The 24,541-nt window shown below is 40.1% G+C and overlaps 2 protein-coding genes across 9 annotated transcripts in view; one reads left to right on the forward strand and one right to left on the reverse strand.

Annotated features, from left to right (window-relative positions):
* UBE2D4 (ubiquitin conjugating enzyme E2 D4) overlaps window positions 1-13,821 on the reverse strand; it is a 29,163-nt gene extending 15,342 nt beyond the window's left edge. For 2 of the 5 annotated variants that reach the window (XM_067745726.1, XM_067745725.1), the window contains exon 1: window positions 5,284-5,996. In XM_067745726.1, coding sequence (XP_067601827.1) covers window positions 5,284-5,429 — 146 coding nt within the window. In that variant the 5' untranslated portion in view covers window positions 5,430-5,996. Of the gene's footprint in view, window positions 1-5,283; window positions 5,997-6,343; window positions 7,904-12,720 lie in introns of those variants that run through there. The other 3 variants (XR_010945358.1, XR_010945359.1, XR_010945360.1) reach the window with 3 other exon arrangements.
* URGCP (upregulator of cell proliferation) overlaps window positions 6,684-24,541 on the forward strand; it is a 92,521-nt gene continuing 74,663 nt past the window's right edge. For 2 of the 4 annotated variants that reach the window (XM_067745702.1, XM_067745703.1), the window contains exons 1-2: window positions 6,684-6,819; window positions 17,628-17,751. The gene's annotated coding sequence lies outside the window, so the exon portion shown is untranslated. The remainder of the gene's footprint in view (window positions 6,820-17,627; window positions 17,752-24,541) is intronic. The other 2 variants (XM_067745705.1, XM_067745704.1) reach the window with 2 other exon arrangements.

Raw genomic sequence — 24,541 nt, forward strand, 5'->3', positions numbered from 1 at the left:
CTCATCCACATAACGCCCTCCTGATCCCACTGTCATCTCTGGGCATGCTGATCATTCTAGTAACCCCCACCCCTCTGGCCATGTACTTATCCCACATATGCACAAATGTAATTGGCCACGGTGGGAATAACTGTATCACAGAAGCCAGAAAGTGTTACAAATCAGGGCCATGTTTCATCCCACAGGGTTGTTGTTTTGTTTTGTTTTGTTTTGCGGTATGCGGGCCTCTCACTGTTGTGGCCTCTCCTGTTGCGGAGCACAGGCTCCGGACGCGCAGGCTCAGCGGCCATGGCTCACGGGCCCAGCTGCTCCGCGGCATATGGGATCTTCCCGGACCGGGGCACGAACTCGTGTCCCCTGCATTGGCAGGCAGATTCTCAACCACTGCGCCGCCAGGGAAGCCCAGAGGGCTGGTTTCTAAACCCCTACCAGTATACCACGGGTCAGTTCTTAGCTCCTATCTAATGTATCTAAATAGGTTGCACTTGGTAATCACTCAGTTCTCAGCACTGCTAGTTGTCACGATGGAAATGAGCTTGGGGAAAAACTAAGGTCATGTGAGGGACCAGAGGACGTGCTCAAAAATGCAGTATGGCTCCAGGAACCTCAGAACGGTTTCTTTCCTGCTTCCCTCTGCTTTGTGTCCTCCACACCTCCACTACGACTCTGTAGGGGATTGTTTATACCCTCTGCACTAAGGCAAATCCCAGAGAGAACAGATGAGCAGTCAGGGGCAGGAAAAGCTAGCAGTTTTTCCTGGCCAATGCCCCCCAACTCAGCAGGTTTCTCCACAGCTGCAGGCATTCGCACGGGCTGTTCCCTGTCCCTAAAGCGCATATACCTCATAAACGGTGTGGCGAATGGTTACTAAGAGTTGATGATTCCTGAAGGCCCAGAAGTGGGGCTCAACTGACAGGTTCCAACTAGCACCAAGGAGTTTCAAATGCTAACTGGCATTTCAAGGAAGAACAGTGTGATTTGAAAGAAACTAGTTCACTAATATATCGCATTCCTGTGTCTTCCCAATAGAGGCTAGAAGACCCAGGTCTGAGTCCCAGCTCTGTCACTGGGAAAATAACTTTGACCTCTTTGGGCCTCAGTATAATTATCTGTTCAGTTGTAATTATAACACGTGCCTGCCAACCGGCCAGCACTAATGTTTGGCTATAATTTTGTAATGTGTATAACCGTACACAAGTATACCCAGTAAAGAGTCTAGGCTGACAGTTCACAGAGGATGCAGTCATTAGTATTACACAAAGAAGAATGAGGAATGGATAGAGATATCTAGTACTGGAAGAATACAGAAGAAACTAACACTGATGACACCCTGGGAGAAAAACTGGATGGCTGGGGACAGGAGTGGATGGGAGACTTTCCCCTGTAGACCCTTTTGTATTTTCTGAATTTTGAATCATGGAAATTGATTACCTATTCAATAAACACATAAATAATATATTTTATAAATTGTAAAGGACTAGGCAGGTTAAAATTGTGTAATAATTATTGTTATAAATAACATTGATGATAAAAGTGAGTCCTGAAAAGGGAAAAGAAGGTTAAAGCATAGCAGATTACCAGAGGAAAATAGTTAAGCAAACCATTATACTTTAAATAGTTACACACTCAATTCTGTTACTGTGTTTCACTGAATCCAAGATCTCATTCAATGTACGACCATCTTATATAAAACTAAGAAAGAAAACACACTGGCAATTAAACTAAGACCAAATGCATTTTTTTTCTATTCTTAATTGGATAGTCTTTTATTGTTGAGTTGTAAGAATTTTTACATATTCTGGATACATGTCCCTTCTCAGATATTTGACAAACAAATATCTTCCTTCATTCTGTGGGCTGTGTTCTTGCTATCTTCAAAGAAAATCTTTTTAATTGAAGTACAGTTGATTCACAATGTTGTGTTAGTTTTGGGTTACACCAGTGATTCACCTACACATATATATATTTTTTCTTTTTCAGATTCTTTTTCATTATATGTTATTACAAGATATTGAATATAGTTCCCTGTGCTACACAGTAGGTCCTTATTGTTTATTTTATAGTATGTATCTGTTAAACCCAAACTCCTAATTTATCGCCCCCCAACCCCTTCCCCTTTGGTTACCGTAAGTTTGTTTTCTATGTCTATGAATCTATTTCTGTTTGGTAAACAAGTTCATTTGTCTCGTTTTTTAAAAATTCCACACACAAGTGATATCATTATGATAGTCTTTACACTTAAAACTTTTATTTTAAAACTCAGCTTTAAGCTCACTTGGGCACATGCTTTTGTTTTTCACTCACTCATGCATACCACACACACCAAAAAGGAAAAACAAGTGAAATAAATAAATTGGTTCTTCCCGTTTAGAGTCCAATACTAACCCTGGGTCACGGATGTCCTCACCATCATCCTGTGCCTTCCAGGCAATGATGATGTGGCAATTCTTCAACAGTCCTCCACTATACTGTTTCTGGAGTTTTCTTCCAAGCCACTGATACCCATTCCGCAAAGGCCCACAATACACAATCTCTTTGCACAAACCTCGGTGAGTAAAGGGGACCCAGCCTCACCGACCTGAGGGTAGGTGGAACCTTCCTTTCTGTGGTCTATGAAGCATCTGGCTAGCTTGGCGTGGAAACAAAGAACTGCAGTCCTTTCTCCAGCAACATTTATTCCATTGATATGAAGCTTATTCCCCACTGTTCTGCTTCTGTGCCTGTGTCCACAAAAGCTTTTATTTTCAGCATTAAGTCACAGTATCTTTTTTTTAAAAACATCTTTATTGGAGTATAATTGCTTTACAATGGTGTGTTAGTTTGTGCTTTATAACAAAGTGAATCAGCTATACATATACATATATCCCCATATCTCCTCCCTCCTGTGTCTCCCTCCCACAGTATCTTCTTGAAGACATTTTTAAAGCAATTACTCAACACACCAACAATGCACGTAACCTCAATATACACTGCTGGGACACGGCTTTCACATACAGATGGTGACAACCAAGTTACAACTGCTGCCGGGCTGACAGCGATTTTGAGCAGCATCCCAATTTCAGAGATGTGAAAATGTAAAAAAACAGTTCATCTTAGAGTAGATGAAATATGGTATTATCTATACTTTCCTGATTTTCCAAGTTCTCTCTGAAGAACAACTAACATTCATAGTCAGAAAAAGAGTTAACTTTTTCTGAAAAGCTAAATCAAGTATTATGCAATCATTAAAAATTACAGTTTCTAAAGACTACAGGAGTAAAAGTCATGAAACAACGTTAAGGTAAAAAGAGGGGGAAAAGGCAGAATATAAAACTTGATGCACCACGTGACTCTGATAATCAGAAGCATACATTCACAGTGAAGAGACTGGAATGAAATCTTATCAGAACGTTAACCATGATTATCCCATGGGGCTACAGATGACTTTTTAAAAGACTGCATTTTGGGGTATTTTCCAAATTTTCTCTAAAGGATACATATTGCCTTAAAAAGCAAAAAATAATCATTAATGTAAACATAAATGTAATGCTGCCACATAAATCCCTGTCCCTGTTGAAGACGTTTAGAAATGTTACACTGACACATATTCAGATTTTTAAATGTGAATTCTTGTTTAATTGAAGGAAACACTTTATCAATAAACTGAAAGTTCACATACAAATACTCAACTCTTTGGAAGAAACTTTTTAAAAAGGCATGAAGTTGGCTGGCAAGGGCTGTGGGTTGGGAGCTAAGGGGACATAGTGCAAGGCCACCTCCTGATCAGGCCTCAGCCACTCCTCTTCCTCTGTCCTGAAGAGCTCCTGTTCAGTTCCAGTCCCTCAGGAGAGGCAGACTCACCTTCAGCTCCAGGTCTAAGAGTAGCTGCACCCCTTACCATCCACCGGTTCAAGAATGAGCATGTGAAATGATTCATAACAAGGGGTGAAGGAAAAAAAATGATTTGCTGGGCTTTCTGAGAACTTCTGGAAGCCAACGCCTCCTTGTCTCCCAGGGTATGTCCAGTGGGCTCTGGGGCCCAGAGCTACTCAGTCCAGAGAATTTCACACACACAGAGCAGGAGCTCCAAAATCACTTCCAAAGCTCTATGGACCTCCAATTCTGTGAGCAAGGGTGGCTGGGTCTCTGTTACTTGCAGCCAGGGCTTCCTAGCTCATCCCAGTGATGTCTTCTGACCACTGTGGGCTGTTTCTTCCAGGTCTTGATACAGAATTTGCGGGGTCCTCGTGCAAAATGAAAATGCGGGCTTTCTTGGTCAAAATTATTGAGAATTTCAAGACGGTGACTGCACAGAATTAAACCAAAGGCAGGGCCCTTCATAGCAAGTGAGACGTTATGAGTTACGAGTCACATACTGGTGAAGCCAGCTCTGCTTACTTCCTTTATTGGTTCCTACCAAGGAAAGTCCTCCCTGGCCTTGTGACCTCAATCACGTTACATCTACGGTTCCCATGTCATCCTCAAGGTCCAAACTTGTTACTCTCAGTTCTCCTTTTTGTAAATCTTACCAGCCTACATGTTCACACATGTAAGTTCAAAACTACCCTCCTTATCTCCCGCACCCTGATCCCTGCCCTCACAATGTCTGATTCCCCAACATAGGCAATACTACTACCACCCACCCAGCTACCCATCTTGTGCACCTCCCTCTCTCACTTTCACCACATACCCTTTTTCAAGTTTTGTCAATTCTACCCTTCCACATCATCCAAGTACAGTTCTTGCCTCGGTATCCATTCCATGGTCATTCACTCGGATGAAGCCTTTGCTGGACTTTCACAATACCCTCCACTCTCCCTTTGTTCCAGTGTCTGGCCCACTCCAGGCCACATCAGAGCCAGAAGGCTCTTTTTGCAACACAGATCTGAGCATGTCATTCACCTGTCTCAAAGTCCTAGGATGACAGATGACCTCTTTCAGAGAATAATTTGCCGAAAACATTCCTTTTTGGAGAGCTGTTTATTAAAAAGGACCCATACCCTTAGAGATCCTGCTATCTCACCTCTGGCAATCAAGCCTAAGCTCACCACACAATGATGCTTATTACAGCATTATTTACTTTATATAAAATTTAGAATATCAGGGGCAGTTAACTCATACCAGGCACTTGATATATGCCAAGCATGTACTAAACATGTATCATCTAAGCCTCAAAAAAACACCTGTAAAAACATGTGGACACGGAGGGTGGGAATGATTAAGTGCCTTGCCCTCTGACATCCATGTCCAGTGTGTTTATTCACTACAGGTAATGATTAAATAAATTACTGGTAATGTACTTACGGAATGCTAATGTTAAAAATTACAGTTATGGGGCTTCCCTGGTGGCACAGTGGTTGAGAGTCCGCCTGCCGATGCAGGGGACGCGGGTTCGTGCCCCGGTCCGGGAAGATCCCATATGCCGCAGAGCGGCTGGGCCCGTGAGCCATGGCCACTGAGCCTGCGCGTCTGGAGCCTGTGCTCTGCCACTGGAGAGGCCACAACAGTGAGAGGCCCGCGTAGCGAAAAAAAAAAAAATTACAGTTATGAATACTAAAAATTACAGTTATGAATACAGTTATGAAACTATATGAAAAAGCGGGATACAAAATATAGCATAATTTATTTTAAGTAGAGGTAAAAGATTGGTAGTAGATATGCTAGAATGTCAACAAACAGAACTGAAATCTGGCAGAACTGAAAATACCTTTTCTTTCTTCTACTGCTGTGCATTTTCCAAATTCTAGTTAATATATTAAACGCCTGCAAGGACTCTCAATTACTTACAGGACAAAAAAGTTATCCCAGCACTGCCCCTAAGGCCCACCCACTACCATCCCCAGCTCCAGCTGCGCTTAAACCCCAGTCATCCCCTCCCCGCCCCAAGCCCGACCACGTCTCTCCCGGGCCACGAATCCCCTTGTCCCTTTTCTGCACCTGCAGAGACCCTACTCATCCCTTAGGGCCCAGCTCAAACGTCGACTCCTCTGCTCAGCCCTCCAGATCCCCCGACAAGGGCATACCCTCCTTCCTCTGGGGCCAGCCGCCGTCACTCTGCCCAGGGTGCCCGCGCACATGGCCCAAGGCGTGGCGAGTCCGCAGCTGGTTCCAAGTGCCAGGTGGAGACGCTCCGCTCGCCCCGCCCCGCCCCACGCTAGCCCCACGTGACCTCGCCCCACCACCACCCGCGCAGAGCGCGGTTCCCTTTCAAGGCCGCGCGGGCGCTGGTTCTGCTTCCCTCACTGGCAGGTGTCACCATACCCTGTTCCTTCTCAGCCGCCGTTCACTTGGCGGCCGCGCCACCCCCGCCCGCGAATCGACGCTTCGGACTAGCAAGGAGCCCGAGGGCGGGAGGACTCCTTACCTTTTGGGTCCGCCTCAGCGCCATCCTGCCCCCGCTGCTGGGGACAGGGGCTACCGGGCCCGGGGCTGCCAGAGGCGGCCACTGGCCGGCTTGGCCGCCGCGCTGTGCTGCAAGCTGGGAACGGCCGCCTGCGCGTGCGCGCCCCGGGGCACTATGGGGCGGTGTTCTGCCTGTGGCGCGTCTCGGCGCGTGTCGGCGCGTACTGGCGCCGGCGAGCGAAGCAGGCTCTGGCGACCCGGAGCGGCCGCGCCGCCGGTTGCCTCTCCCCTGGTCTCTGCCGCCCCGCGACCCTACCTCCCGGGTCAGTGAGGATCTAGGGAGGCTGGCGGAGAGAGGGGCGGTCGTTGCTTTAACAGGGACCCGCCGAGCACCCAGGAGGTACCGCAGCCATGCCCTCTGACCCACGCCCCCGCCGTGTTCCATCCCAGGCTGTCACATACTCCTGAAAGTAGTGGTTCTGCTTTGAACTTAATTCTGTAAGTATTCATCCCCTTTCATGTGTTATTTGTCAAATATGTTACAGCTCTTTACATAGAAATACACGTAGTAGAGCTTTCTATGCAGTGGGCCTGGAGATGTGCATTTTCAGTAATGCTTTAGTTGATTTTGATGCACTGGCAAGGGTGAGAACCACGGCCTTAAACTGTACATATCCAAACTTAACTGTCTTCTTCCCCCTTTTCCCAAGACCTGACAGGCATCTAGGTCAGAGTTTTTGGGCTAGGAGCTATTAGTGTGTCAAAGTCAGTTTAATGGGTTGCAACCAATATATATATATTTTTAATGAAATAAAATAGAATGCAAAATCTCAGTGCATTTCACATAATAAAGGTGAGAATTGTGAAAGTTCTGTTGTGTGTGTTTGTGTGTGTGTGTGTTTGTGTGTGTGTGTAGATGATAATATTTATCTTCCAAATTTGGGCGCTTTTGACAATGAAAGGGGGTGCAACTCTAGGACCAAAGGTGTAATCTGAGGCTGTCTCTGACCAACCAGGATGTATGGTCATCTGCATGTGAGTACGCCGAATATAAAATGTATCTCAGACATTTCCATGGTCCCCGGCCATGTCTTTGTCCAGAAGTCTTCAAGGATGCCCCGTGGCCTACATGGATTGCATCCCATGCCATGGAAGCCCCTTCAAAATCCAGTGTCATCCAGTGTGGCTTACTATCAGGGGTTTACATCACTGCTCCGTTGACATTCCTTTACTCCTGGTTGCCCTCTAGAAAACTTCCTCTCTCTTTTTCCCCTAAAGCACAGCCATCATTCACCTTGTAAAGCCAGTTCAAGTCATTGCCCGCTGCATGGCCCTGGTTGGGCACCGCCTCTCCTTGGTGTAGCATGGCAACACAAATTCCTGTTAGTCCATGAGTCATCCATCCCCGCATTGTTTACATGGCTCGCCCCTCATAGAACAAATGATCCTCAATTTTTATGAGTGTTTATAAGCTTGTGTGAGACTATAAACTTCAGTGACAGTGATGGTTATCCCTGTATGGTGAGTTTACTAATGATGTTAATTTCTAAAATTTCCAGAGAATTTGCATCACTTGTATAATCTAGAAAAAAGAAAAGAAACAGAATTGTGTTGAATAGCAAATGAAAAATTCCATTTCTCCTTCCTTTTGGTAGTCTAGAACATAGTCTTCTAAACTTTTTACATAGATTTTTATAGTTTTTTTATGTTGAAGTAATTTTAGATGTACTGAAGTCTTGCAAATATAATAAAAGATATGAAAGTTGACAAATTGGACTTCATAAAAATGTAAAACTTTTGTGCTTCAAACAGCACCATCAAGAAAGCAAAAAGAATGAGAAAATACTTGCAAATCATATATTTGATAAGGATCCAGTATCCAGAATATATAAACTCCTACAAGTCCATAAAAAAGATAAACTCATTAAAAAACTAGGCAAAGGATTTGAGTAGAAATTTCTTCAAAGAAGATATAGAAATGGCCAATAAGCACATAAAACAAAAAAAGCTCAACATCCTTAGTCATTACAAAAATGCAAATCAAGGCCACAATTAGATACTACTTCATACTCTCTTAGCTATGATCAAAAGGACAGATAGTAACAAGTGTTGGTGAGGATGTGGAGAAGTTGAAACCCTCACACTTCACTGGTGGGAATATAAAATAGTGCAGCTACTTTGGAAAATAGTTTGGCAGTTCCTTAAAAAGGTAAACATAGAATTATATGACCTGGCAATTCCATTCTTAAGTATATACCCAAGAGAAATTAAAACATGTCCACACAGAAACTTGTATGCAGATATTTACAGCAACATTTTTTATGCTAGCCAAAAGGTCAAAATAACCCAGATGCTGAGTGGATAAGCCAGATGTCATACAGCCACACAGTGGAATAATTTTGGCAATAAAAAGGAATGAGGTAGTGATAATATGCTGTATCATGAATATATTCAATTTCTGGGGTTGCCATATCAAAGTACCAGAAACTGGGAGGCTTAACAGAAATTTATTGTCTCATAGTTTTGGAGGCTGGAAGTCTGAAATCAAGGTATTGGCAGGGTTGGTTTCTTCTGAGGAGTGTGAAGGAAAATCTTTTCCATGCCTATCCTCTAGCTTCTTGTAGCCTCAGGCATTCTGTGGCTTGCAGATGGTGTTCTTCCTGTGTCTTGATCTCATCTTCCCTCTAAGTGTACCTATCGCTGTGTCCAAATTTCCCCTCTTTATGAGGACTCAATCATTGGATTAGGGCCCACCACAGCTAATGACCTCATCTTTACTTGACATCTGCAGAGATCCAAATTTCAAATAAAGGCACATTCACAGGTACTGGGATTAGAACTTGAACATCTTTTGGGGGTACACAATTCAACACATAACAATGGATGAACCTCGAAAACATTATGCTGAAAGAAAGAAGCCGGTTACAAAAAGCTTCCATTTCCAAATGATTCCATTTATGTGAAAGGTCCAGAATAGGCAACTCTAGAGACAAAGTGTATTAGTAGTTGCCTAGGGCTGAGGGAGAGCAGGATTGCTAGTGGGTAAATTATACGTCTGTAAAGTTGTTTGAAATATAACAATACTCAGAGTTCTTGTATACCCTTCATCCAGCTTTTAATGTTAGTATATTACATAACTGTAATATAATTATTTAATTGAGAAAATAACATCTATACAATACTCTTTACTAGACTCCATTTAAATTTCATTAGTTATCCAAACATGGATACCAAGGGGGAAAGGGGGGTGGGATGAATTGGGAGATTGGGGTCAATATACACTATTGATACTATGTATAAAATAGATAAATAATGAGAACCTATTGTATAGCACAGGGTACTCTACTCAGTGCTCTGTGGTGACCTAAATGGGAAGGAAATCCAAAAAAGAGAGGATACATGTATACATATAGCTGATTCACTTTACTATACAGTAGAAACTAACAACATTGTAAAGCAACTATACTCCAATAAAAATTTTTAAAAATAAACAAAATAGTTCAATAAAAGATGGTTCTTAAAAAAAATTATCCAAGCAATGTCTTTTTTTCTGGTTCAGGATCCAATTTAGGATCCCACTTTGTGTTGGTTTATCCTGTCGCCTTAGCCTCCTGGAATCTTAGACAATTTTTAGTCTTTCTTTGTCTTTGATGATCTTTGATGATCTTGACACGTGAAGAGTATGGGAAAATTATTTTGTAAGATGTCCCTCAATTTGGGTTTTCTGATTGATGAGAAATCAATCAGTTTGGGTTTTCTGATTGATGCATTTTTGGCAAAACGATTACAGATGTGATGTGCCCTTCCTGGTGCATCATATTAGAGGTACGTGAAATTGGTAAGTCATTAATGGTTAAGTCTGATCATTCTGTTAAGTTGTTATTTATCAGATTTCTGAACACTAAGGGCAAGAGAAGATTGATATCAGCTCAAGCATTTGCACTTGAGCTTTTGTTCTGTTCAGGCTCTCAATAGATTGGATGATACCCACACACTTTGGAGAGGACCATCAGCTTTACTCAGTCCACCAATTCAAATGCCATTTCTGTTAAGTTGTTATTTATCAGATTTCTTTAACTGTAAAGTTAAAAACTTTTCTTTTTAAATTAATAAGTAGCTTGTGGGGAGAAACTTTAAGACTTTGCATTTACCTTATTTTTTAAATCAGAGTTTCATCCAGTAATTTTAGATTTCATTCTTGCTCACAGCAGTTATTACTGTGGTATTTACCAAATGGTGATTTTCTATTTCCTGTTTTCTTTCTACCTTTGTTAAATGGAATTCTACTCTAAGGAAGAGCTGTCCTTTCCCCTCCATTTATTTACAGACAGTCCCTGACTTACAGTGGTTTGACTTATAATTTTTTGATTTTACGACAGTGTGAAAGCAATAGAAGTTGAGTAGAAACTGTACATCGAATTTTGAATTTTGATCTTTTCCTGAGCTAGTGATATGTAGTATGATACTGTCTTGTGATGCTGGGCAGTGGCAGTGAACCAGTCAGTCACACAGTCAGGGAGGTAAACAACCAGTACACTTAGAACCATTCCGTACCCTTACAACCATTCTAGATTTTTACTTTCAGCATAGTATTCAATAAAATACATGAGATATTCAGTAGTTTATTATAATGTAGGTTTTGTGTTAGATGACTTTGTCCAACTTTAGGCTAACGTAAGTGTTCCGAGCACATTTAAGATAGGCTTGGCTAAGCTATGATGTTCCATAAGTTAGGTGTATTAAATGCATTTTCAACTTATGGGTTTATCAGGACATAACCCCACCATATTTTGAAGATCTGTATTTATTTATTCAATTATTTTGTTTATAACAGTATGGACTCATGGATGTTTATTCTATCAGTTTTAATCCATTAGTGTCATTTATTATGCTGCTCAAATTGTCCCAAATTTGGCCACTGAAAGCTTGTAGGGAGCCTCTAAGATGGCCTCCGACAATATCTACCTCTTAGTATTCAGGCCCTTTCTTAATCTCTCCTTGAGTGTAGGCTGGATATAGTGACATTTCTAATGAATCGAAAAGGTGATGGGATGTCACTGCTGAGATTAGGGTTAAGTAAAAGACTGGCTTCTCTCTTGAGCAGACACTCTTGCTTTCTCATTCTCTTGTTCCCTTGCTCCTTCACTTCCTCACTGTGATGGAAACCAGCTGCCATATTGTGAGCTGCCCTGTGGAGAGGCCCCTGTGCCAAGGAACTGAGAGAGGCCTCCTAGCAATAGCTAGTGAAAAACAGGCCCTCAGCCCAACACCCCACAAGAAACTGAATCCTGCCAACACCATAATAATGAGCTTGGAAATTCATCCTTCCTTATTTAAGCCTTGGGATGATCCTGGCTGACAGCTTGACTGCAACCCCATGAAAAACCTTGAGCCAAGGGAATCTCTATTAGTTTGCTGGGAATACCATATGTACCACAGGCTGGGTGCCTTAAACAGCAGAAATTTATTTTCTCACAGATCTGGAGGTCAGAAGTCCAAGATCAAGGTTCTGGCTGACTTGGTTTCCAGTGAGGGCTTTCTTCCTGGTGTGTAGATGGCCTCCTTCTCACTATATATTTACATGGTCTTTCCTTGGTGCATGTACATAGGGATTGGGGCTGCATGGGGAGAACACTAGTTCTCTGGTGTGCCTTATAAGGACACTAGCCCTATTGGATCAAAGCCCAACGTTATGACCTCATTTAACCTTAATTACTTCCTTAGAGGCCCCATCTCCAAATACAGCCACACTCAGGGGTAGGGCTTCAAAATATGAATTTGGGGGGGAAATAAACAAGGACCAGGAAAGAGGCAACTTAGCAAGACAGAAAACTTACAGACAATAACTGCTTTACTGCAGCCAGACACCATGGAACAAAATGGGCCCTCATCCCCCTCAGCAAAGGTTAAGTGGGGAACCTAGACTTCCACGATTGTCTTGCTGGGATGATTTCAGAAAAGACCAAGAGAAGCTGGGATTGTCATGGCCACCCAATAATAATGAGACCTTTCCTCCTTCATAGTGTTCATGAAAGTCATGAACATGTAGGGAGCAGTTACAAGGCACTCTCCCCTCTTCCCCCCACCGCCCATGCCTCGTATTAGGGTTCTCCTGAGAAACTAGAGGGAGGTGGGAAGAAGAGATGAACCAGGAACACTAAGGGCAAGAGAAGATTGATATCAGCTCAAGCATTTGCGCTTGAGCTTTTGTTCTGTTCAGGCTCTCAGTAGATTGGATGATACCCACCCACTTTGGAGAGGACCATCAGCTTTACTCAGTCCACCAATTCAAATGCCAACCTCTTCTGGAAACACTCTCACAGCACATCCAGAAATAATCTTTACAATCAAGGCATTCTATAGCCCAGTCAAACTGACATACAAAATTAATCATCATACCCTCCCAGCCAGGGTGATGGAATTTCACCCCCACTTGGCAGAATTGAGGTGGGGTCTTCCCTTCTGTGCTGATGTGATGTGAGAGGAGCCTGTAAAACAGAAGATTTAAATAGGATCTGAGTCACAATGCAGTAATCAAAATGTCCAGGGTACAACTGAAAATCACTCATTATGCCAAGAACCAAGACTATCTTAACTTGAGAAGGACAAGGTAATCATCAGACACCAAACCAGAAATGACACAGAGATGGGCATTTTCTGACAAAGGTTTTAAAGCAGGCATGATAAAAATACTTTAATTAAAAAATTCTGAAAATGCTTGAAACAAAAAACTAGAAAGTCTCAGCAAAGAAATACAAAATATAAAGAAGAACCAAGTGGAAATTTTAAAACTGAATATTACAATAAAGGAAATAGTAAACTCACTAGAAGGATTCAGCAGCAGAGTGGAAATGATAGGGAAAGGATTGGTGAAAGTAAAGATAAAACAATAGAAATTAACCAACAGAGAAAAATAGATTGGGAAAAAAAAAGTGAATAGAGGCTCAGGGACCTATGGTAGTATAACAAATGATCTAATATTTATCTCATCTGCATCCCAGAGGGAGAGGAGAAAGAGGGTGGGGTTGAAAACATATTTGAATAAATAATGACTGAAAAAAAAATTTGGCAAAAGACATAAAACTACAGATTCAAAAAGCTGAGCTAACCCAAAATAGGATGCACCCCCAAAAATACCATGCCAAGATACATCATAGTCAAAATTCTGAAAACTAAAGACGAAAAATCTTGAAAGCAGAAAGAAAAAAATAATACTTTACCTATAAGTAAAAAACAATTTGAATTACAGCAAGTTTCTTATCAGAAGCTAAAGAGGCCAGAAGGAAGGGGCATCACATTTCCAAGTGCTGAAAACAACTATAACTAAGAATTCTATATGCAGTGAAAATATTCTTCAGGAATAAAGTGTATAGATATCAAGACATTCTCAGATGAAGGAAAACTAGAAGGGTTTGTCACCAGTAGATCCACCCTATATTTTTTAAAAAGGGCTGAAGGAGGTTCTTGAACTGGAAAGGAAATGATAAAAGAAGAATTCTTGAAACATCAGGAAAGGAGATAGAACAATAGAAAGAGTAAAAATATTACTTAATACAATGGAATTTTTTCTCTTAAGTTTTCTAAATTACATTTGGTGATTGAAGCAAAAATTGTAACATTGTCTATGAATCTCAAAGCATGTAGGGGAAATATTTAGGACAATTGTATTATAAATGACAGAGGGTAAAGGAACTGAAAGGATTGAAAGGTTTTTACACTTCACTCAAACTGGTGAAATCTTGACACCAGAGGACTATGAAAAGTTATGTGTGCATAATATAATACAACTAAATGTCTATACAAAGAGATACATTCAAAAGCACTATTGATAAAGCAAAATGGAATTCTAAAAGAAAAAAAGGTACAAGTAACCCAAAGGAAGGCAGAAGAAGAAAACAGAGGAAAGAAACAAAATGAAACAAAAAACCCCACTGAAGTCCTAGCATATCAATAATTACATTACATGTAAATGTCTGAATATACCAACTAAAAGAGAAGAACAGAGTAGATAAAAAACAAGACCCTACTATATGCTCCCCACAAGAAACTCAGTTCAAAATTAATGGTATAGGTAGTAAAGTAAAAAGATGGCAAAAGATATGCAATGCAAACATTAATCAGAAAAAAGCTGTAGTGGCTACATTAATGTCAGATAAAGTAGACTCTAGAGCAAAGAAAATTACTAGGGTCAGAGAGGGGCATTTCATAATACTAAAAGGGTCAGGCTATCAAGAAGACATGGCAATCCTAAATTTATATGTACCAAACAACAGAGCTGCAAAATACTTAAAGCAAAAACGGACAGAACTGAGAGGAGAAATTGACAAACCCATGATTATAGTTGGAGACTTCAATGCCCCTCTTTCAATAATTGACTGAAGTATGTGGAAAATCAGCAAGGTTATATAATAACTCAACAGTACCATGAATTAACAGGATGCAGCATGCACACACACACACCACTTCACCCAACAACAGCAGAATACACATTCTTTTCAAGTTCCCGTGGGTAGTTTACCAAGATAGACCACTTACCATGATAGAGCCATAAAACAAACTTCAACATGTTTAAAATAAGTGAAATCATACTGTGTGTGTCTCACCACAAATGAACCAAGCTAAAGATCGGTAACAGAAAGATAACAGGAAAATCTCTAGTTGGAAACAAGCTGCTAAATAATCTTTGAGTCAAAGAGGAACTCTCAAGGGAAATAAAAACAACACGTTGAACTAAATGAAAATGAAATTAAAACATACCAAGACAAGTGGGCTATAACTAAAGTAGTGCTAGAGAAAAATTTATAGCACCAAATTCTTACATTAGAAAAAAGGGAAAGTCTCAAGAAAATCATGTAAGCTCTCACTTTAGGATCCTGTCCGGTGCAGAAGTAGGGAAATAATGAAATTGAAAGTAGAAAAACAATAGAGAAAGTAAGCAAAAGATGGTTCTTTGAAAAGATCAATAATATTGCCAAATGATGCAAATTAGCAATATCAGAAATGAAGTGGGATACCACTACAAATCTTGTAGATCTCAAAGAAGTAATAAGGAAATATAAATAATTTTACATACATAAATTTGACAACTAAAGTGAAATGGACTAATTCCTCAAAAATCATCCAATATGGAATATAAATTTTTGTATACTTCTATAAATATTAAAGAAATTGAGTTTTTAATTTAAAACCTCCCAAGAAGGGACTTCCCTGGTGGTCCAGTGGTTAAGACTCCATGCTTCCAATGCAAGGGGCGTGTATTCAATCCCTGGTCAGGGAACTAAGACCCCACATGCCATGCAGTGTGGCCAAATAAATAAATAAATAAAACATAAAAACTCCAAAGAAAGAATCAGATGTTTTCAGCAGAGAGTTCTACCAAACATTAAAAGAAGAACCAATTTTACACATTATCTACCAGAAAGCAGAAAAGGAGAAATTCCCCAACTCGTTTTGTGAGGCCAGTGTTATCCTGATACCAAAACCATACAAAGACCATTCAAGAAAGGAAAACTGCAGATTAATATCTCTCATGAATACAGATGCAAAAATTTCTCAATGAAACATTAATAAGTAGAATTCAGCAATATATAAAAAGAGCTTTGGGATTCTGGGAAGACAGAGTAGGAAGTGCCGGGAACCTTGTCTTCTTTCCTGGACAGTTATACTGGCAGAATCTGCTTGATATAGCTATGTTGGAACTCTGAAGTCTATTCAGACTTGCAACTTCAAGGAGAAGGGAAATTGCAGTTAATTTTGGTCAATTTCAGCAATTGCTACCCATCCCCCAACCTCAGCTCTGAAACAGTCAGTTGTGCATTTGTACCAGGAGCAGCTGACATGCAGCTTGCTGACCCAAGGTGGGCAATAAGGACCCTGTCCTCCAAATATCAGGGACCTGTTTTCTGATTGTTGATTGCTGCTTCTGATAATGGAAGTACAGACATAGAACTGGGCAGTCATTGCTGCACCACCCCTCCCATTGTTGCAAGCCCCAAGCCCTACAGCTGAAACAACTTCTAGGAGATTTAAAGAGCTGGCACTTTTCTCTCCATCTTTATTTATCTTTTCTCCTTATTTGGGGAGCCAGACATTTAAGGACTAGGACATTCAAAAGCAACCCATGTACAGATCACCATACATGTCTAAGGAAAAACACAGACTCAGACCTGATAAGACCTTAAGTTTATACCTCAGGCTTATCCCTGGAAGAGAGAGCATAAAACAATAAAAATACCAATAAAGTAAACAAAAATGAAACTCTTGAGAAATGGAACAATCTGATTTCCAGACTTACTACATTGTTAGATTCAAATATTAAATTTTCAGGGAAAAAAATTATAAGATGTGCAAAGAAACAGGAAAAAAAATTTTTCCATGCAAAGAAAAAAAAATCAACAGAAACTGGTGAGAAAGGCCATATGGCAGACCCAATAGACAAAGAATTAAAAAAAACCTGTCTTAAAGACGCTCAAAAAACTAAAGGAATACATAGAGAAAGTCAAGATAATGATGTATGAACAAAATGGAACTATGAATAAAGAGAAAGTATAAGAGCACACTAAAAAGAGATTCTGGAGCTGAAAAGTACAATAACTTGAATGAAAAACTCACTAGATCCCAGTCAAAAGCAGATGTGAGTAGGAGAAGAAAGAATCAGTGAACAAGAAGATAAAACAATTGAAATTGTCAAGTCTGCAGAACAGAAAGAATAAAGATTGAAGGAAAGTGAACAAAGCCCAAGGAACCTGTGGAACATCTTCAGGAGTACCAACATGCATTGTGGGAGTCCCAGAAGAAGAGAGAGACAGACAGGAGCAAAGGGATTATTTGAAGAAATAATGCCTTAAAACTTCCCAAATTTGAAGAAAGACATGAACATAAACACCCAAGAACCTTAATGAACGCCTAATAAGATGAATTCAAAGAAGGTCACACTGAGACATAGAAACTGTTGAAAGCAAAAGAAAATCTTGAAAGCAGCAAGAGAGAAGTGATTCATCACATAGAAGTGACCTTCAGTAAGATCATCAGCAGATTTCTCACTTGAAACTTTGGAGGCCAGAGGTCAGTGGGCTGGTATATTCAAAGTGCCAAAAGAAAACCACCAAAAAGTGTCAATCAAGAATCCTAAATCTGCCCCAAACTGTCCTTAGAAGGGAGGGAGAAATTAAACCAAAAGCTAGCACAAGGAATAAATAATAAAGATTAGAACAGAGATGATGAATGAAATATAAATTAGAAAAATGGCAGGGAAAATGAATGAAAACAAAACTCTTTTTTTTTTTTTTTTTTGTTTTTTTAAAAAGGAGGCTTCTGGGAAGATGGTGGAGCCAGAAACACCAGGAATCTGTCTACCCAACTAGGCAAAAATTGCACCAGCAGAATCATCTGATGTAACTGTTTTGGACCTCTGGAGTCTGTTGAACACAGGTAACTTTTAGGGGAACCCTTGGATGGTAAATTTCTGTCAATAATCAGCACTTGGCACAGTAGCAGCTACCAATTCCCAACACACAATCTGTGTGACTGTGTTCCTGGAGCAACTTGCACCCAGCTTGTGAGAGTCAGGGTGGGCAACAAGTACCTTTTCTTTCAAATATCAGGGATCTGTTATATGATTGTTGATTGCTGCTTCTGATCACAGAGGTGCAGACAAATAGAGCTAGAGGGGAGCCATTGTTGTTGCACCTCCTCCCATTATTGCAAGCCCCTACCCCATCTGGCTCAAGTGTCTTTCAAGATATTTAAAGGCCAGCACTCTTCATCCCCCCTTCATTTTTTGCTTTTCCTCTTTTGGGAGACAGACATTAAAGTCTAGACTATTAAAAAACAACTGCATATATGGGTAAAAATTAGAAAGTGATTACGCATGCCTAAGAAGAGTCTCAGAAAAGACATAAGCCCTTAACTTTACACCTTAGGCTGATTCTCAGGACAGAGACAGCCTATGGCAATCAAAAACAGCAACAACAGCAAACCCTGGGGAAGGGGGAAGAATCTGATTTCCAGAGCTACCACATTATTAGAATCAAATGTCCAGTATTCAACAAAAACATTACAAGGCATACAAAAAAACAGGAAAGTGTGGCCCATTCAAAGGAAAAAAATATATCAACAAAATATGTCCCTGAAAAGAGTTTATGGAAGGAGAGGAGGCAAGATGGTAGAGTAGAAGGATGTGAGCTCACCCCTTCTTATGGAAACACCGGAATCACAACTAACTGCTGAAAAACCACTGACCAAAAAAAAAAAAAAAAAAATGCTGGAACCTACCAAAAAAGATAGGATACCCTAAATCCTAAATCCAAAGGCAAAGAAGAAGCCACAAAGAGATGGTAAGACAGGTGCAATCACCATAAAATCAAATCCCATACACACTGGGTGGAAAACAGTTATACCACAGCAGTTCTCCTGCAGGAGTGAAAGTTCAGAGCGTCATGTTGGGCTCCTCAGCTTGGGGGCCTGGGAATGGGAGGAAGAGCCCCCAGAGAGTCTGGCATTGAAAGTCACCACAGCACTGGGGGAAAGAGAAACTCCACTCTTGGAGGGTGTACATAGGGTCTCATGTGCACCAGGACCCAGGGAAAAAAGCGGTGACCTCATAAGCGACTGGGCCACACTTAGCTGCTATTGTTGGAGGGTACCCTGCAGAGGTAGGAGGCAACTGTGACTCACTGTGGGGAAAGGGACACTGGTGGCGGTGGCTGTGGCGAGTGCTCATTGGCGTGGGCCCTCTAGGAGGGTGCCATGTTCTCACCAAGACCTGGCACCACCCAACAGCCTGAAGGCTCCAGTGCAGGGACACCTCAGGCCAAACAACCAACAGGACTGAAACATAGCCCCATGCATCAGCAGACAGGCTGCTTAAAGTCTTCCTTAATAAACAGCCACCCAATAATGCACACACACTCAGACACAACTCTGCCCACCAGAGGGACCAGACCCAGCTCCACCCACCAGTGGGCAGGTACCAGTCCCTCCCACCAGACAGCCTCAGGTGGCAGACAGCAGAGGCAAGAGAACTACAACCCTACAGCCTGTGGAACAGGAACTGCAATCACAGATAGTTAGAAAAAATGAGATGGCAGAGGAATACGTCCCAGATAAAGGAACAAGATAAAACCCCAAAAGAACAACTAAGGGAAGTGGAGATAGGCAACTTACCTGAAAAAAACTCAGAGTAATGGTAGTAAAGATGATCCAAGATCTCAGAAAAAGAATGAAGGCACAGATTGAGAAGACATAAGAAATGTTTAACAAAGACCTAGAAGAACTAAAGAACAAACAGAGATGAATAATACAATACCTGACATGAAAAATACACTAGAAGGAATCAGTAGCAGAATAACTGAGGCAAAAGAACGGATAAGTGACATGGAAGGCAGCATGGTGGAAATCACTGCTGCAGAACAGAATAAAGAGAAAAGAATGAAAAGAAATGAGAACAGTCTGAGAGACCTCTGGGAAAACATGAAATGCACCAACATTTGCATTATAGGGGTCCCAGAAGGAGAAGAGAGGGAGAAACGGCCTGAGAAAATATTTGAACAGATAATAGCTGAAAACTTCCCTAACATGGGAAGGGAAGCAGTCACCTAAGTCCAGGAAGTGCAGAGAGTCCCAGGCAGGAGAAACCCAAGGAGGAACACACTGAGACAGATAGTAATCAAACTGACAAATATTAAAGACAAAGAAAAAATATCAAAAGCAACAAGGGAAAAGCAACAAACGATATACAAGGGAACTCCCATAAGGTTGTCAGGTGATTTCTCAGCAGAAACTCTGCAGGCCGGAAGGGAGTGGCACAATATACTTAAAGTGATGAAAGGGAAGAACCTACAACCAAGAATACTCTACCCAGCAGGGCTGTCATTCAGATTCAACATAGAAATCAAAAGCTTTACAGACAAGCAAAAGCTAAGAGAATTCAGCACCACCATCCAGCTTTGCAACAAGTGTTAAAGGAACTTCTCTAGGTGGAAAAGAAAAGACCACAACTAGAAACAAGAAAATTATGAATGAAAAGCTCACTGGTAAAGGCAAACATACAGTAAAGGTAGGAAATCATCTGCACACAAATATGATATCAAAATCAGCAATTGTGAGAAGATGAGAGCACAAATGCAGGATATCAGAAATGCGTTTGAAATTATAGACAATCTATATTGTCTTTATTGAATTAAAACAATCTATATTGTTGTTTATATACAGACGTCTATATCAAAACCTCATGGGAACAGCAAACTGAAAATCTACAATAGATACACACAAAAAAGCAAAAGCAGTCCAAACACAACACTAAAGTAAGTCATTGAATCACAAGAGAAGAGAATGAAAGAGGAAGGGAAGAAAAAACACAAAAACAAATCCAAAACAATTAACAAAATGGCAATAAGAACATACATATGATAATTACCTTAAATGTAAATGGATTAAATGCTCCAACCAAAAGACATAGGCTGGCTGAATGGATACAAAATAATACCTGTATATATGCTGTTTACAAGAGACCCACTTTAGATCCAGGGAAACATACAGACTGAAAGTAAGGGGATGGAAAAATGTATTCCATGCCAATGGAAGTCAAAAGAAAGCTGGAGTAGCAATACTCATATTAGACAAAATAGGCTTTAAAATAAAGACTGTTACAAGAGACAAAAAGGACACTACATAATGATCAAGAGATCAATCCCAGAAGATATAACAATTGTAGATATATATGCATCCAACATAGGAGCACCTCAATTTATAAGGCAATTACTAACAACCATAAAAGGAGAAATCAGCAGTAACACAAAAACAGTGGAGGACTCTAACACCCTATTTTCATCAATGGACAGATGATCCAGACAGAAAATCAATAAGGAAATGCAGGCCTTAAATGACACACTTGACCAGAGGGACTAAATTGATATTTATAGAGCGTTCCATCCAAAACAGCAGAATACACGTTCTTCTCAAGTGAACGTGGAGTATCCTCCAGGATTGAGCACATGCTGGGCCACAAAGCGAGCCTCGGTAAATTTTACTGATTATTGACCCAGGGATTTTTGCAGAAAGTAATGCCTTTAGCTGGTGATTTTTATTTTGGCTGGCCAAAAATTAATTCTTTTATTTCACTAACACTTTGTGGGTTATTGCCTTCAATAGAGACACTTGACATACCTGTAAAATCTTCTAATTTTCATGAAATGTTGTTTTCAATTCACTATTCTGTAGAAGCAAAGGTGCATTCTCTGGCACCCTGAGTTTCATTTTCACTTTTTGTATCAGAATCAGTCACTATTTTTTAAAATCTTTTTATTGGTCTAATATTCACATCATCTGAATCAGAACTGTATTCTGAAAAACTATCATCTTCTGAGACACTAGTACATGTGTCAGTCAGACATCAGAGAAAGTATGTGCATAAAATTGACTGAAAAATTCTTCACTCAAAATTTTGCAATGCGTCATTTTGGAAGATTTTATGTATATAATATATACAAGGTTGGAACAAAAACTTAATGGAGCAAAATGTGAATGATAATGACAATTGTAAGTTGTATAAAGAACCTTGATCAATTTATGCTCTAACAAATTGCACAGTGATGTTAATTGTAGCAGTCTCTACGAACATATTGATACATCTCTGTTCAATAACATCCAGGTAACAAAAGATGTATTAATACGTCTCTGGTCAACAATGTGTTAATAAAATTGAAGTCATAACAATCATCTTTAATGACCATAATGCTGTGAGATTAGAAATCAACTACAAGAAAGAAAAAAAGTGTACAGAACACAAGCACGTTGGACGTTAAACAATAAGCTTCTAAACAACCAATGGATCACTGAAGAAATCAAAGAGGAAATCATAAAATACCTAGAGACAAATGAAAATGAAATCACGACAATCCAAAACCTATGGGACACAGCAAATCAGTTCTAAGAGGGAAGTTTATAGCAATAGAGACTTACCTCGGGAAACAAGGAAAATCTCAAATAAACAACCTAACCTTACACCTATAGCAACTAGAGAAAGAAGAACAAAACCCAAAGTCAGTAGAAAGAAACAAATCATAAAGATCAAAGCAGAAATAGATGAAATAGAGATGAAGAAACTAATAGAAAAGATGAATGAAAGTAAAAACTGGTTCTTTGAAAAGATAAATAAAATTGATAAACCTTTAGGGCTTCCCTGGTGGCGCAGTGGTTGAGAGTCCGCCTGCCGATGCAGGGGACACGGGTTCGTGCCCTGGTCCGGGAAGATCCCACATGCCACGGAGCGGCTGGGCCCGTGAGCCATGGCCACTAAGCCTGCGCGTCCAGAGCCTGTGCTCCGCAACAGGAGAGGCCACAACAGTGACAGGCCCACATACCGAAAAAAAAGAAAAAAAAATTGATAAACCTTTAGCCAGACTCATCAAGAAGAAGAGGGAGGGGGCTCAAATCAATAAAATCAAAAATGAAAACGGGGACGTTACAATGGACACCACAGACATACAAAGGATCATAAGAGACTAGTACAAGCAACTATATGCCAATAAAATTGACAACCTAAAAGACATGGACAGATTTTTAGAAAGGTACAACCTCCCCAAACTGAACCAGGAAGAAACAAAATATGAACAGACCAATCACAAGTACTGTAATTGAAACTGTGTTTTTAAAACTCCCAACAAACAAAAGTCCAGGATCAGATGGCTTCACAGGCAAATTCTATCAAACATTTAGAGAAGAGCTAACACCTATCCTTCTCAAACTCTTCCTAAAAGTTGCAGAGGGAGAAACACTCCCCAACTCATTCTACGAGGCCACCATCACCTTGATACCAAAACCAGACAAAGATATCACACAAAAAAATTACAGGCCAATATCACTGATGATCATGGACACAGAAATCCTCAGCAAAATACTAGCAAATGGAATCCAACAACACATTAAAAGGATCATGCACCATGATCAAGTGGGATGTATCCAAGGGATGCAAGGATTCTTCAATATATGCAAATCAATCCATGTGATACACCATCTTAATAAACTGAAGAATAAAAACCATATAATCATCTCAATAGACGCAGAAAAAGCTTTTGAGAAAATTAAACATCAATTTATGATAAAAACTCTCCAGAAAGTGGGCGTAGAGGGAACCTCCCTCAACATAATGAAGGCAATATATGACAAACCCACAGCAAACATTATTCTTAATGGTGAAAACCTGAAAGAATTTCTTCTAATATCAGGAACAAGACAAGGGTGCCCACTCTCACCACTATTATTCAACATAGTTTTGGAAGTCGTAGCCATGACAATCAGAGAAGAAAAAGAAATAAAAGGAATCCAATTGGGGAAAGAAGAAGGAAAACTCACTGTCTGCAGATGACATGGTACTATACATAGAAAATCCTAAAGATGCCACTAGAAAACTACTAGACCTAATCAATGAATTTAGCAAAGTTGCAGGATACAAAATTAATACACAGATATCTCTTGCATTCCTATACAATAACAGTGGAAGATTAGAAAGAGAAATTAAGGAAACAATCCCATTTACCATTGCTACAAAAAGAATAAAATACCTAGGAATAAACCTACCTAAGAAGGCAAAAGACCTGCATGCAGAAAACTGTAAGACACTGATGAAAGAAATTAAAGATGACACAAACAGATGGAGAGATATACCATGTTCTTGGATTGGAAGAATCAACATTGTGAAAATGACTCTACTACCCAAAGCAATCTACAGATTCAATGCAATCCCTATCAAACTACCACTGGCATTTTTCACAGCACTAGAACAAAAAATTTCACAATTTGTATGGAAACACAAAAGACGGATTCCCTTTTTGTAACTCGTAAAGGTAAAATAATATTTGCTTTGTGCCAAGTTTTCTCAAAAGGAAAAGGACTATATACCATGACCAAATCGGATTTATCCCCGGAATTTAAGGATGGTTCAACATAGGAAAACCAATCATTGTAATACATTACATTAACAGTAAAAAGGGAAAAAAACCACATGATTATCTCAATTGTTGCATAAAAGCATTTTACACAATTTAACAGCTTTTTATGATTAAAAAAACACATAACAAACTATGAATAGAAGGAATACCTCAACATAATAAAAGCTGTATATGAAAACCCCTCAGTGAACATCTTTCACTCAAAGGTGAAAGTCTGAAAGCTTTTCCTCTAAGATCAGGAACAGGACAAAAAGGTCCACTTTCACCATATC

Source organism: Pseudorca crassidens, chromosome 8 (genome assembly GCF_039906515.1).
Source record: "Pseudorca crassidens isolate mPseCra1 chromosome 8, mPseCra1.hap1, whole genome shotgun sequence".
Taxonomy (NCBI): Eukaryota; Metazoa; Chordata; class Mammalia; order Artiodactyla; family Delphinidae; genus Pseudorca; species Pseudorca crassidens.